Source organism: Pediculus humanus, genomic scaffold (genome assembly GCF_000006295.1).
Source record: "Pediculus humanus corporis 1103172108318 genomic scaffold, whole genome shotgun sequence".
Lineage (NCBI taxonomy): Eukaryota > Metazoa > Arthropoda > Insecta > Psocodea > Pediculidae > Pediculus > Pediculus humanus.
Window position 1 is genome coordinate 1,496,853 of NW_002987887.1, and position 13,986 is coordinate 1,510,838.

At 33.4% G+C, this 13,986-nt stretch overlaps 1 protein-coding gene across 1 annotated transcript; it reads right to left on the reverse strand.

The window, feature by feature from the left end:
• Window positions 1–2,009: 2,009 nt before the first annotated feature.
• Window positions 2,010–2,958, reverse strand: Phum_PHUM604600 (uncharacterized protein; the record flags this gene model as incomplete). Its single annotated transcript, XM_002432872.1, has 2 exons — window positions 2,010–2,023; window positions 2,163–2,958. The coding sequence occupies 2 exons, from the start codon at window positions 2,956–2,958 to the stop codon at window positions 2,010–2,012; spliced, it is 810 nt and encodes a 269-aa protein (XP_002432917.1).
• Between the last annotated feature and the right edge of the window lie 11,028 nt (window positions 2,959–13,986).

Below are 13,986 nucleotides of genomic sequence, written 5' to 3' on the forward strand. Positions count from 1 at the left end.
TAATATTCGCGGCATAGTCTTTTCTGCGTTGGAAAAGCTAAGAAAAAAAATCACAATTGATGTTCGCGCACTCAACATTCTCGCGCCTTTTCCCCCCCCCCCAACCGTTCATCTCTTAAGGAATATACAATGATCCCCTCATTTTGATTAATAGTAATAGCCTTTTAAGAAAAGGATCACGGCGGGGATCATGCCTTGATCCTTGAACCCCCGCATTCACAACATCCTTGCAATGGTTGTGCCCCATTACCCATCCCGTCCTATTGACCAGACGACACTTTCAACCGCGACTTGCCAATTAATAGCGACATCGCCCCCAACACGACGATGCTGTACGACAGAGAGAGAGAGAGAGAGAGAGAGAGAGAGAGAGAGAGAGAGAGAGAGAGAGAGAGAGAAAGAGAGAAAGATAGAAATTAAAGCAATTACAAAACGACCAACGTCACAGCCACACCATTAATGCAATTAACAACAACAAACGACACACGCCCACCCACGTAGACGCGAGCCTTATCCTCCATTACGTCATCATCATAAGCAAACCTTTCACAAATAATCATCAAAAAAAAAAAAAAAAAAATTTCGCCTTCACCTTCCCCCTTCCCGCCCGACGAATGATGGGAGACGGCGGAAACGTCATTAACGATCAATCGAATGGGAAAGGCAAAAGGGGGGGGAGAAGGGGAGAGACAATACGCATTTTCATAAGACCTTCAAAGTCTGTGAACAAAACGAACATTAAAAAAAAAAAAAAATGCATGACCGAAATACAAAGCTTTCGAATTATCTCGAAAACGATTGTTTTTTTTTTTTTTCGTCGTTGTCGTTAACATTAGCACGACTTATGAATTATTATTATTATTATTATTATTATTATTATTATTATTATTATTATTATTATTATTCACGGGGACAATTTAGATTCGCGAGAGAGAAAAAAAAATAATAATAATAATAATTTTTAGGAAGTTGATTGGACACACACACACACACACACACACACAGACACGCACGTCCCATCGAAAAGAAACGACAACTTTTTCGAATCGATCGATCCACGATTTTCCCACACACGCACGCACGCACGCACGCACGCACGCACACGCATCGAACGGAAGAGGAAAGAGTTTGAGCCTTTTTATGGCTTTGTATTAAAAAAACAAACATTTGGCACGTTAATTCATAGCTCGAGTTATATGTTTTGCATTATTAATAGCGAACGACCGTTTGAATTATTATTATCATTATCATTATTTTCAGTTTCGAAAATAATATTATTAATAATAATAATGATGATGATGATAATGGCGTTAAAAAAAACAAAGCAAAATAATTGCGGGCAAAATGACTGCCAAGTTTCGGATGAAAACGACACAAAAAAAAAAAAAAAAAAAAAAAAACTAATGACTATTTTCATTCATTCATTCATTCATTTATTCATTCAATCAATTCTCCTCCTCGACCACCACCATTCCACCGCCGCCACGACCACCAATCATCATTTCGATTTTCTTTCCGAACGTAATAATATTAATAATAATAATAATTATTATTCGTAACGTAACAATCGAACAAAGCCAACAGAAAAAAAAAAAAAAAAAAAAAAAATCTCGCATTTTCAGTTAAATCCCGAAAGAACGAGGGAGGGAGGTGTCGGACAGGGAGAGAAAGAGAGAGAGAGAGAGAGAGAGAAATAGAAAGGGGAAAAACCATCCGATCGATATTCGTTATTTGGTTTCCTTCGTTTTAAATTTAAATTTTTTTTTTTTTTTTTTTTTTTGTTCGCGAACGAATCGAACGAAAAAAAAAAACTTTACTCGTCAGCTATTTTTTTTTCATTGTTCGAAAATAAAAAAAAAATAAAAAAAAAAAATCAGCAATGCGTGACGTAGCGATAAGCATGCCATGGTTGGCAGACATGATAATGACATTTTACATGGTGGAACGCAAATTGCATTTCAGGTGTTATGCAACATTATTGGTTGAAAAAAGAGAAAAAGAAACGTGACCTACTCCATGTCTTCTTCGAGGGTTATAAAAAAAAAAATTCTTTACAAAAACGCGGTCACGCGTTCGGGTGTGCACGTTCCCGTTCGTAAAACATCAAAAAAAAAAAAAAAAAAAAAAAGAAAAATGGCGGCGACGTTTGCCAAACGACTTACCGTTGGGTTTGAAACTCGTCGCCGTGTCGAAACTCGGAGCTCGAATGGGGTGTTTTTCCGTTTTGAAAGTTCTTTCCGCGGCCACGAAGGGTACGGCCAATGAAACGGCCGGAAGGCTTTCACCCCTTGTGAGCGGCGGCCTGGACACCTGATCCTCGACGGATATCATTCTCTTGCTATCGTGATGATGCTCCTCGTCCGCTTCCAACGGAGTCGACAACCCTCTCTTGAGAGTGTTTTGCGACGGGAGCGAATTCGTTCTGTGGTGACTTTGCGGCATGTGAGCCACGGCCAAGTGTGCCGCCGATGGCAATCGAACGGATTGTCTCGTTAGTATTTCGTGATCGGCGGCGGCGTTCGGAGCGGAGTCACCGCGGGATCGAGACCCGGGCGGACCCGCCGCGCTCGAATATTCCGTTAGCAAACCCGTTCGCGAGTGGTGCAAGACGTAATTCGTACCCGGCGGATTGTTACGTCCCTGCGTTTGCGGCCCGGGAATCCCTATCAAATCCACACCGTTTTGAGATTCGTGATTAGACGACCGGTGATTTAAACTCGTTTTTTGCGAATTGGAATGACTCGACGACGACGACGACGACGACGAGGATCCGGATCTCGTGGATTCCTGAAATCCGTGAGCTCTCTTCATTTGCCTCGCCGTTTCCAAAACTATTTCGATTCTGTCCGCACCCTCGTAATTGACACATCCGCGGCAAACGGCTTCGGAAAAATCGTGGAGCATCGCCCACGGCATACGCGGCAAATCGCATAAATAACAATGTTGACGTTTTCCCATTTGTACGAGTGCCATTTTTCTTTATTTAAATTCTTTTCCTTTCCCTTCCTTCCCTTCCCAAAAAATAAATCAATCACTCCTCTCTCGTCTCGAATTTTTTAAACAAACGAAAAAAACCCGAACAAACGAAAAAAAAAAAAAAAAAAAAATCACCGCTTTCTATTAAAAACAAACGAAAACAACAAACGACGACGCCACATATGATTTTTTTGTTCCTTTTAAAGTATACATTTTCGTATGATAGATAATTACAAATCAAAAAAAAAAAAAAAAAATTATTTACAAACTTTTTTTTTTTTTTTTTTTTTGTCACATCCTGTAGCGGAACAAACAAAAGAATAATAATAATAATAATAATAATAATAATAATAATCGAATATTGAAAACAAACGCCGACTTTTTTTTGTTAATACACAAAAAAAAAAAAAAAAAAAACGTTTCGACACTTGCGATTCGACGGTCTTTCCCAGACTGACTTCCAACTCGAAATAGGGATACAAAATTCTCTTGTTGTGTGCGTTTTATTTTAATGTTAAAACGGCACAACTCGCACTTTTTAAAATGCTAACGATCCGCGCTCCTTCTTCACGATTTCTTCACGATCAGTGACGAATCTTGCCAGGAAATAACGAACGAAAAAAAAAAAAAATTTTTTTTAATATATATATATACATACGTGATCGTTGTTTGATGATAACAATAATAATAATAAATCCACATCTTCCTTTTTTATTCCTTTTTTCCTCTTCCTTTTATCTGTTCAGCCTGTTCAGTAAAAAAAAAAACAAATCTCAATACGAGAAAAATACATATAAGTAAAAACCGTTAAAACTTAACATCCGCACATCAATATTATTATCATCACTACTTCACAGGGAAATCAAATACCATCAATTTTCTTCACATACGACACCTGTACGTTTTCGTACGTAATAATAATAATAATAATAATAATAATGATAATAATAATTATGCAAAACGTTCCATTAACCGTATTTGCATAACGTGTTTTAATATAAATAAAATCACGCGTCGATTACCACACGTACGAAAACTTTTACAAAAAAAATTTTTTTTTTATTTTTCCACCACCATTTTCACTTTCTTTTTATTAATAATAATGATAATAATAATAATAATAAATTAAAATGGAGTATTTTTCATTTAATTTTTCTCCCCGCGCGTAGAATGAAAAAAAAAATTCATCATTTACGACACACACACACACACTCACGATAACCGATCCGCCGCCATTTTGATTTATGTAAAAACAAATGCTAATATTTCGATTTTCACAGCCTTCTTTATCATATAATAATTTTTTCGTTTTCTGCTCATTACACGTGATGTGACGTCATACATCACCCCATTCCAAAAGGTACGTTCTCTTTCGTGTGAATTCAAAAAAAAAAAAAAAAAAATAACCGTCACTTTGTCTTCTTCTTTTTTTTCCCTATTCGTTTTAGATTTTATTTGTTTTATCCGCCATATTTAAATCGGGGGAGGGGGAGGGGGAAATCGTTTTTCCCTACGTTATATTATTATTATTATACAGCGTCAATGTAACCGACGCGCATTCCTTTGATTGTTTTTTTTTTTAATGAGAAAAAAATTTATTTCTGGTTTTTGATTTCGTCCATGTGTAAATATAGAAACGAAAAAAATGAAAAACAAGAACAAGATGAAGAAGAAGAAGAAGAACAACAAAATGATGATGATGATGATGATGAAAAAAAAAAAAAAAACTAAAAATATTTTTGTTTCATATTCGAAATTGAAAGTTGTAGAAAAATAATAATGATAATGATAATAATAATAATAATAATAATCGATTCTCTCTCTCTCTCTCTCTTTGTTTCATAATTCCATTCACACATATGCCCTTTTTTCATTCAATTGAAAAACACCGCTCCCACTGTAAAGTTCAATTCGTAAACGACCTTTAAAAGACCTCTACTTGAAATACATTTTACACATATTAAATTTTACGCTCATGTTTATCATACGTCGAAAACGATTTTCTAACACCGATCCTATACATTATTCTTACGGAACCGGTTTTTTTAAGAATAAAATTCGTTGCATTACTATTCAATATTGTAAAAAAAAAAAAAGAAAAAAAGAAAAAAGAGAATCGTATCGTAAAAAGACATTTCCGACGGTACGCTATACGACGTCGTTTTCCGTCTTTTTAAATTTCTACCGAGAGTCACGTTAATTTTCTACGGTGCGCAAAGAACATGAACAAACAGTTTAATTTTTTTTTTTTTTCCTTCTTTTTTTTTCGTGCGAGCGGAATAGATTTAAGGGATCGTAAGCTAAATGTAGGTGAAAATTTATTTGATTTTTGTTTTTTTTGTTTTTTTTTTTCGAAAACGTTGGAATGTTGATAAATCACGCGCGCTTACATGGTGAAAGGAGTCGTGACCGAACGTGACGTCACGGATACGTTTTATGCTAAATGAAATGACGTAGATGATCAAACGCGAGGAGCAAACCCATGGGGAAACAGTGTGTTTTAACCATGACGACGAAGTAAGTTATTCTCCGCCTTTATGAAACGGTCATGGTGAAATGAAATGTATTTTCAATTAACTGATTCTAGGGTTTACCGTAAAACTGTGACGTCATTTTTCGCTTGTTATTTTTTTTTTAGTCGTCGTCGTTTTAAATAATTTTACTTTTAAATTTTTTAAATCGAATTTTTTTTCCTTCCTTTTTTTTTTTTTTTTGTATAAAGGAAAAAAACGTAAACGACAATCGCGACAAACAAACAAAAATGACACAACGAAGTCAATTCTCCAACAACAACAACAACCACAAACAACAAACAAACATAAAAAATCACATTTAATAATAATAATAATAATAACGTTGCAGACTTGGAATAAAAAAAAAAAAATTATAAAAATGCAGTTTACAAATTTAGCTTTCTGCGCATGCTCAATAATAGTTATTAATTACTGTTATCACGTATTAAAAAATATAATAATAATAATAATAATAATAATAACGAATTATCATTGAACTTCAGGCGTTTGTTTGTTTGTTTGTTTGTTTGGCTTTCACGATTGATAATATGCGTAACGCCTAAAATTATGGTTTTTTTTTTTTTTTTTTTTAATACCCAATGACACAATTTATGCGTATTTTTTTTTTCCATACCCACACGCACGCATGCGCACACGCATACAATTTTTCCTTTTTTTTTTTTTTTTTTTTTTTTTTTAAATTTTGTACAAATGCGAACGTATTACAACAACACAACAACATTTATAATAATAATGATAATAAATTGGGGGGGGGGAGGAACTTCACGTTTTTGTTATAAACCATTTTTCTCCAGTCGTAGTCGTCGTCGTTAAAATGATCATAAAAAAATATTTTGCCCATTGGCAAAAAAAAACATTATTATTATTATTATTATTATTTAGAAAAACGTGATTCGCGATTAATGCACGCCACACGCGAGAATTTAAAAAAAAAAATAATAATAATAATAATTTTTTTTAGGAAAAGTCCTGTTGGACTGTGAGGACATGAATTTTCACATCATCGACTTCGTTTTTCCCACCTTCTCCCCCTAAAACTCCCCCCCACCTCACCCCCCACATCGCATAATTTCGAAAGCAAAATTAATAATTTTTCATTCTAATAACGTGCGAAAAAATTTTAATAAAACGAAAAAAATTGGCCTAGAAAAAAGCAAAACTTTTCTTTTTTTTTTTTTATGTATTTTCCACTTTTCCACAAATTTGCTTTTTCCGCGTTTTTAATATTAAAAAAAAAAAATTTCAACGTCATTATTTTGGCATGGATTTGTATTTTCTGTGTCAAAATTACGTATTTTGGCCCTTTTCCACACACACACACACACACACACACACACAAAAAAACAGCGGCCATTAATTTTATTTTAAACAGAAATACGAGAGAGTGAGAGAGTGTGAGAGAGAGAGAGAGACGTAAAAAAAAAAAAATTCCAGAAAAAAATTTCAACAAAAAAAAAATTATTATCATTATCATTATGAATATTATTAATATTCGATTATTTTCAATTATCTGCAATGGGGGGGGGAGGGGGAAACCTGTTTTATTAAAACCTTATCATTATCATTATCATTATTATTCTCGGATAAATAATTTCGGTATCGTGCCTGAATAAAAGTGCAAAATATTATTATTATTAATAATGAACAAATTAATAATTCTGCAATAAGCAAAAAAACGAAATATTAGATCGAATATCCGTGGGGGGGGGAGAGAGATGGTGAAAAGGTGGGGCATGCAAAAAAGGGAAAAAAATGAAAAAAGACCCCCCACTCCATCCCACCCACCCCCCATTCCTCCACCGGTAAATACTCGATTGTGGGGAAAAACGTAATTTTGTTTTTGTCTCTCTCACTCTCCTCTCTACCTTCATTCCTGTATCCTCTCTCTCTCTCTCTCTCTACTTACATTCCTATTTCCTCCCTCTCTCTTTCTCCATTTTTTCAATTACGAATCCTCCCCTACCACTCTCCCCTTCAACAAACCCAACGACAACACAACAAACGTTCGATAATAACAACCCAATCCTTTCGATTCGATTGTAAAAATTTCGATTAATCGATTTGTAATATTAAAAAATATTTAAAAATTTTTGGCTTTGAATTTTTTTTTTTTTTTTTTTAGAAAAGTTCCGCCATTAAAAATTTTTTTAGCAAAAACAACGAAAAAAAAGAAAAAATTTATTTTCTCTGGCTGGGCCCCAAAAAAAATTCGTAGGAATTTATTTATTTTTTTCTGCTTTGGAAAGCTCAAACTTTTCGAAATTTTATTATTATTATTATTATTATTATTATTATTATTATTATTATTATTCTCACTTCGCGTTACGTAAGCGAAACGTAACGAAAAAAAAAAACATTAATTAATTAATTAATTTTTCCCGTAATTAATTGTAATAATAAGTAAAATGGGTAAATTTTCCGACGGGGGTGGTTCGTATCACGCACACGCACACGCATACACCTTCGATTACGAAGGGAAAATAAAAAAGGGAGTTAGAGGGTTGAGGGGGGTGGGGTTCGAAACCTGAAACAAAAGTGTATGAAAATCTTTGAAAATGTCCACGAGTCATCATCATTTTCCCAAAGCCGGATAAAATACATTTCCAAACGTTTCCGATCTCCCTCCCCCGTCACCCCTTGTCACCCGTTCGTCTCCTCGTACCTGATTTCGATTTATTAAAGTCCTCCATTGGGGGGAGGTGGTGGAGGAGTCAATTGTGAGTAATTTTCAATTGAAAATCTCGTTTCGTTCTGGTGGGTATCGGAGACGTGACGAAATTACAAAAAAATAACGGAGGTGGTTTCCATGAGTCGGACCAGGAGAAAGAGGGAATAGGGAGAGGGGGACAGAGAGATGGAAAAAACTGGAGAAAGTGTGGAATAATAATAAGAACAAGAAGTGAAGAAAGGAATGTGGCGATGATGGCCTTGACCGGTTGGTCACTGCGATGATTCAACGTCCGCGCATGCGCCAAGAAGGTTTTCAGGTTTCCATCTCCAGCCCGATGCCTACCCGGCTCGTCTCTTCTCCCTATTCCGTCCGTCCGTTTTTATTCTTTTGGACATCCAACTTCTTCGCTCCTCCGACCTTTATCCGAGAACCAAACCGGATGAACTCTTATTTCCCATGACTGTCAGACGCGGCGCATGCGCACGTTTTTTCTTTCTTCTTTTTTCATTTTCATATTCATTACTCTTCAACTTACGAGTTTGGTTTGGATTTCCAACCGTCGTCGGCCTTCATTCTTCTTCTTCATCTTCTTCTTCTACCACCGCGTCTTTCATTTATTATTATTATTATTCAATAACAAAATAATAATAATAATCATTTCGCTACACTTGTTGTTTTATCCAACAAATTCTCTCTTTTTCTAAAATGACGAATTTCCGATTCTTTCAACCGTGACACAATAATAATAATAATAATAATGAAATTACGTCACGAATGTAAAAACCGTGTCCTTGAAAAGGTCCAGGACACCATCTCATTATTATTATTATTATTTAAATTATAAAATTTTTTGTCGAGTTGAAGGGAATATTCGGTTTTATAAAATGTCGTCATACGTACGTCATACTCTTTTTTCGAATAATCGTGGCAGGAGAAAATGAATTTTATTTATAAACTGTCACGTTTTTTTGAACCTACGCGAACAATATTTGATTATCGAATGGGGGGAAACAAAAAAAATCAATCCCGATCGGGAAAACATCCGATGAAAATGGATTAATGGCGACCGATGAGTGGATTAATAATAATAATAATAATAATAATAAAATCATTTAAACCGAATCGAGATACGAATGTTGTTGTTGTTGTTGTTGCTGTGTTAACGTGGTGGTACTTATATACGAAACTATAAATTTTTTCTATATACCTTATTGATTCTCAGGCACGAAGTAAAAATTACTATCTCGCGTCCTTGAATTTAGAAGGGATCACAAACATCAACTCTCTCGTACCTATCTTTGTTTCCAACAATACCACTTACTACGTAATCAACACAAAAAAAAGCACGTGGCATTTGTCATCTTTTTTTTTTTTTTTTAAAAAATCAAAATAAAAATTTTTTTCAACCGAAAACAATAATAAAAAAAAAAAAAAACGACATGTGTTTGTTGTTGTTGTTAAAAACAAAAAAAAAAAAGACTTCTGCTTTCGTTTTGTTTGTTTACCGGATTAAATATAATTACTACGAAAAAAAAAAAAAAATTCTACGAGTTTTTAAATATTTCACCTGTCTTCTGCTTGTTCAGCAGCAGGTGAACGCATCCAAATTAGTTGCTAACTATTTCGACAGGTGATTCCCTCCCCCCAAATTTTTCAAACAGCAAACAACAGCCAACGTTCATACATCTGCCATCTTTACATACGACTACATCCTACCACGTTTTTTAATTGTTTAGAGAGAGAGAGAGAGAGATTAGATTGATAATTTCGTTACTTACACCAACGAATACAAAATTTTTCGTACCTGAATTGTTTTTTTTTTTTTTTTTCCAAGTGCGAACAAACAAACGCCTTGCTTGAGCTTATGCAACGTCGGAAGCAGAAGAAAAATTTGCAAAATTATTCCATAACGTTTGTTTTCTTCTTTTCGGAAACTGCAAATATAAAAAAAAAAACAAAAAAAATTCAGGTTCGCCCTTGAAATTCTCGTAAATTACATTTTTTTTTTGGTGAAGAGTGATTTAAAAAGAAGGCAATAAACTTAAATATTAAGATGGGGATAATGATGATGATGATGATGATGGCGGTTTTTAATGCGAGCGCGAATAATATACGGAGGATGTTGTTGTTGTTGTCGTCGTCGTCTTCGAACAAACGCAACAATCGTGCATGTACGACGATCGTGTTTCTTACGTAAGACGTTACCGGTCTGATAATTCCCCCCCCCCCTTCCGACGCCGCCGCCGTCGAAACTTTATTATGGCGATAGGCCTTTTTTTCTACCTGTACCTGTGCCAAATTTCAATCGACTTTGGTAATATCTATCGAATATCGACTTTAAAAAAAAAAAAAGCGCAAAGATATATGGTAGAATACCTTGTTAATGTGGCACATGGCCTTGTGCAGCCTTGAATCGTGTGTGAGGTTACTACAGGTTATTTATTTATTTTTGTAAAAATTTATATTATATTTTATTCCGATGATGCCGTTTGTCTCACGCCTTAACAAACAAACAAACAAACAAACAACCGAAAACAACCCGTAATTTTTTTTTTTTTTTTATTTGTTCCAGACGTTATCTGGCATAATTCGTTCGCACGTGACGGGATTACTTATAGGTGTAGGTAGGTGCGTCCTTGAAGTTGGCAGACGACTAACTTATATACGCATATAACCCGAAAGTTTTTTTGATGTGACGTCACACGTAAAATTCGGTATCCTCTTTTTCGAAACATTAAACGCGTTCGCGTTGTCGTACGCGGGCGGGGGGTAAGAGGTTCGAATCCCACACCCGACACAAACCATTTTTTTTTTTTTTTTTTTTTACCATTTTAACGAAAGAAAAGTTTTTAAAATAAAAAAAAAATTTTCTCGAAAGATTTTCCTTACACCTGCGTACAAGACTTGAATAAATGTAACATAATTTTTCTTTGTCTCGTTACGTTATATAAAAGTTGTTTGCGTGAGAAATAACATTAAAATGACGCAAGCAAAAAAAAAAAAAACGAATAATTTGAAAAAATAAATAAATAAATTAATTAATTAATTAAATAATTAAAAAAAAAAAAAAAACGAGAAAAAGTTGTCGGGCATGAAAACTGGTACCTAATATCAATTATCTCGCGGGTATCCAGCGAATTCGAACGCGCGTGCGCAAAAAAAAAACAAACCACAGGCCATTGACCACATCGACACAGGTAAACGTCAAATATAATTTGGCCAGTCCTTGGGCCAAGTCCTTGAATGCAAAAAAAAAAAAAACATTCCAATACGTAAAAGTTAACCGGTCGGACTTAATAATAACAACAAAAAAACAAAAAAAATGGCGGAAAGTTCTTTTAACATAAATAATAATAATAATAATAATAATAATAATAATAATAATAATGACTAAAATGCATTCGTACAACAACAACAAAACAAGTTTCAAGGTGTTTTAAATTATTCCGCGTTTAAAGAAAATGCAATCATCATATGATGCAATTTTATAAAAATAGTAAAATGTGCAGCAATGAACCGGAAAAGGAAGGAAACGCATACATATATCAGAAACCGGAAACAGATAGAGTAACGAGAGAGATAACGGATCATTCCTACGGTTAAATGGTAACAAACAAACAAATATATCCTAACGATAGGAGAAGAGTTTGAAACGGTTGTCTGGTTCCCGCCACCGCCGCCATTATTATTATTATTATTATTGTGTAAGAAAATCTAGTTTTGCAAGCCTAGTTTTAAAAAAAAAAAATTTTCTTTTCTTTTATAATAAAAGGAAGTAAACGCGCCGCCATGTTGGTGTGTTTAACTTTTGTTTATATCATTTAAAAAATTTTACTTTCGTCTGATATTCTTTTTTCTTCCTTATTCCTTACATACGAACAAACCTTATTCTATTGACACGACAATAGTAATAATAATAATAATAAAATATATAGAACTAGGGCAGACTTTAGAAAAAAAAAAAAAGAATGCGACGATTTCATCAAACAATGCGTTAAACGTGTTTACATTTATATTTTTTTTTTGTGTGTGAGAGAGAGAGAGAGAGATACGGAAACGACAGGACAAAGAAAAAATTTTTTTTTTTTTTTTTTAAAACTTTGACTTGCTCCACTTCGTGTATTTTTTTTTTTTTAAACTCCCGCCATATTATTATTATTATTATTATTTAAATTAATGTGTGCAACAAAAGAATTTCAAAAATGTTTTTCTATTTCTTTTCTTTTTTTTTCCTTCTCCTTTTCCCGTTCTCTCTTTCTCTCTCTCTCTCTTTCCCTTATACGTCGATTCTTGAATTATTCATATTTCTGGATCTGCACGTGTTTTTTTTTTTAAACAAAGTTCATCGAAAATTATTATTATTATTATTATTGTAGGTGTTACGCGATCATTTTTTTTGCCTTCGTTTTCTGTACCAATTTTTCAAAAAAAAATAAATAAATAAATAAAATTTTCCTGGTCATTTCCGGTACGATAAAAAAAGAAAGATTGAACCTCAAATTGGTATCCTCAAAAATTATAACAAAAATTACGACAACAACTACAACAACAAAAACTACAACAACAGCTTTAACAGCAAGAAAAACTACGACAACGGCTACAATAACAATAACAATAACATTAACAACAACAACAAAAACTACGACAACAGCTTTAATAGCAAGAAAAACTACAACAGTAGGCACAATAACAGCTTTAACAACCACAACAACAAAAACTACGACAACAGCCACAACAACAAAAACTACGACAACAGACACAACAACAACAACAAACGCTATTTTTACAAAATAAACTTCAATAACAACATTAGCTACAACCATAATAACTACAACAACCTTTACAACAACGACAACGACAACAACAACAACAATGATAACAAACAAAACAATAAGAGGCGGAGATTTAATTAATTTTTTTGTCAAAAATTAATAACTAATAACTAATTAATAAATTAAATCATTATTAAAAAAAATCAAGTGTCACGTGATAAATAAATAAAAAATTATTTTCTACAAGTTACGTACTCACAATTTATCATTCCTCCAATAAAAAAAATAATCAATTTAAAAAAAAAGGAGAATAACAATAATAATAATAATAATAATAATAATAATTTTGTTTTTCCATCTCGGATTAAATCGAGTCTAATAATAATAATAATAATAATAATCTACAATTACAAATATTTTAATGTCGGATTTTCTTAACCGTTCGGGAGGGATTAATAAATCCCTTTTTTTTTTTTTTTTTTAAATATTATTTTACGCATACGCGTAATTTTTTTCTCATTTTCACTAACGCGAGACGACGGCGGTCATTATTATTATTGTTCTTCATCCAGCATCCGTTTAAGATTTCGATACGATGACGTGTATTCTAGAATCTTCTTACTCTATGCCATCCATTAGGTTTTTCATTTCACTTCTTCTCGATATTAATATTAATCTTCCTCTCGTCACGTGATGGTTACTATATATATATATATATACGTAAAAAAAAAAAAAAATCCTCTTCAGATTTCCCATCGGTAATTTGGTAATATGGCGGCGGCTCTCTTCATCCATCTCCGACGATGATGATGATGATGATGATTACATTTCCGACTACTCACCGCCTTTTTACGCTTTTTTATTGATTTATTAATGATATTCGGTTTGCTGGAATGACCGCCGACGAGTTTCCTGCTGTCGTAACTCCAGGTTCGAAAAAATTCAATTTATTATTATTATTATTAACGTTCCGGCAACCTTTTAATTTGTAATTATAATAATAATAATAATAATAATTTTTTTTTTCTTATTA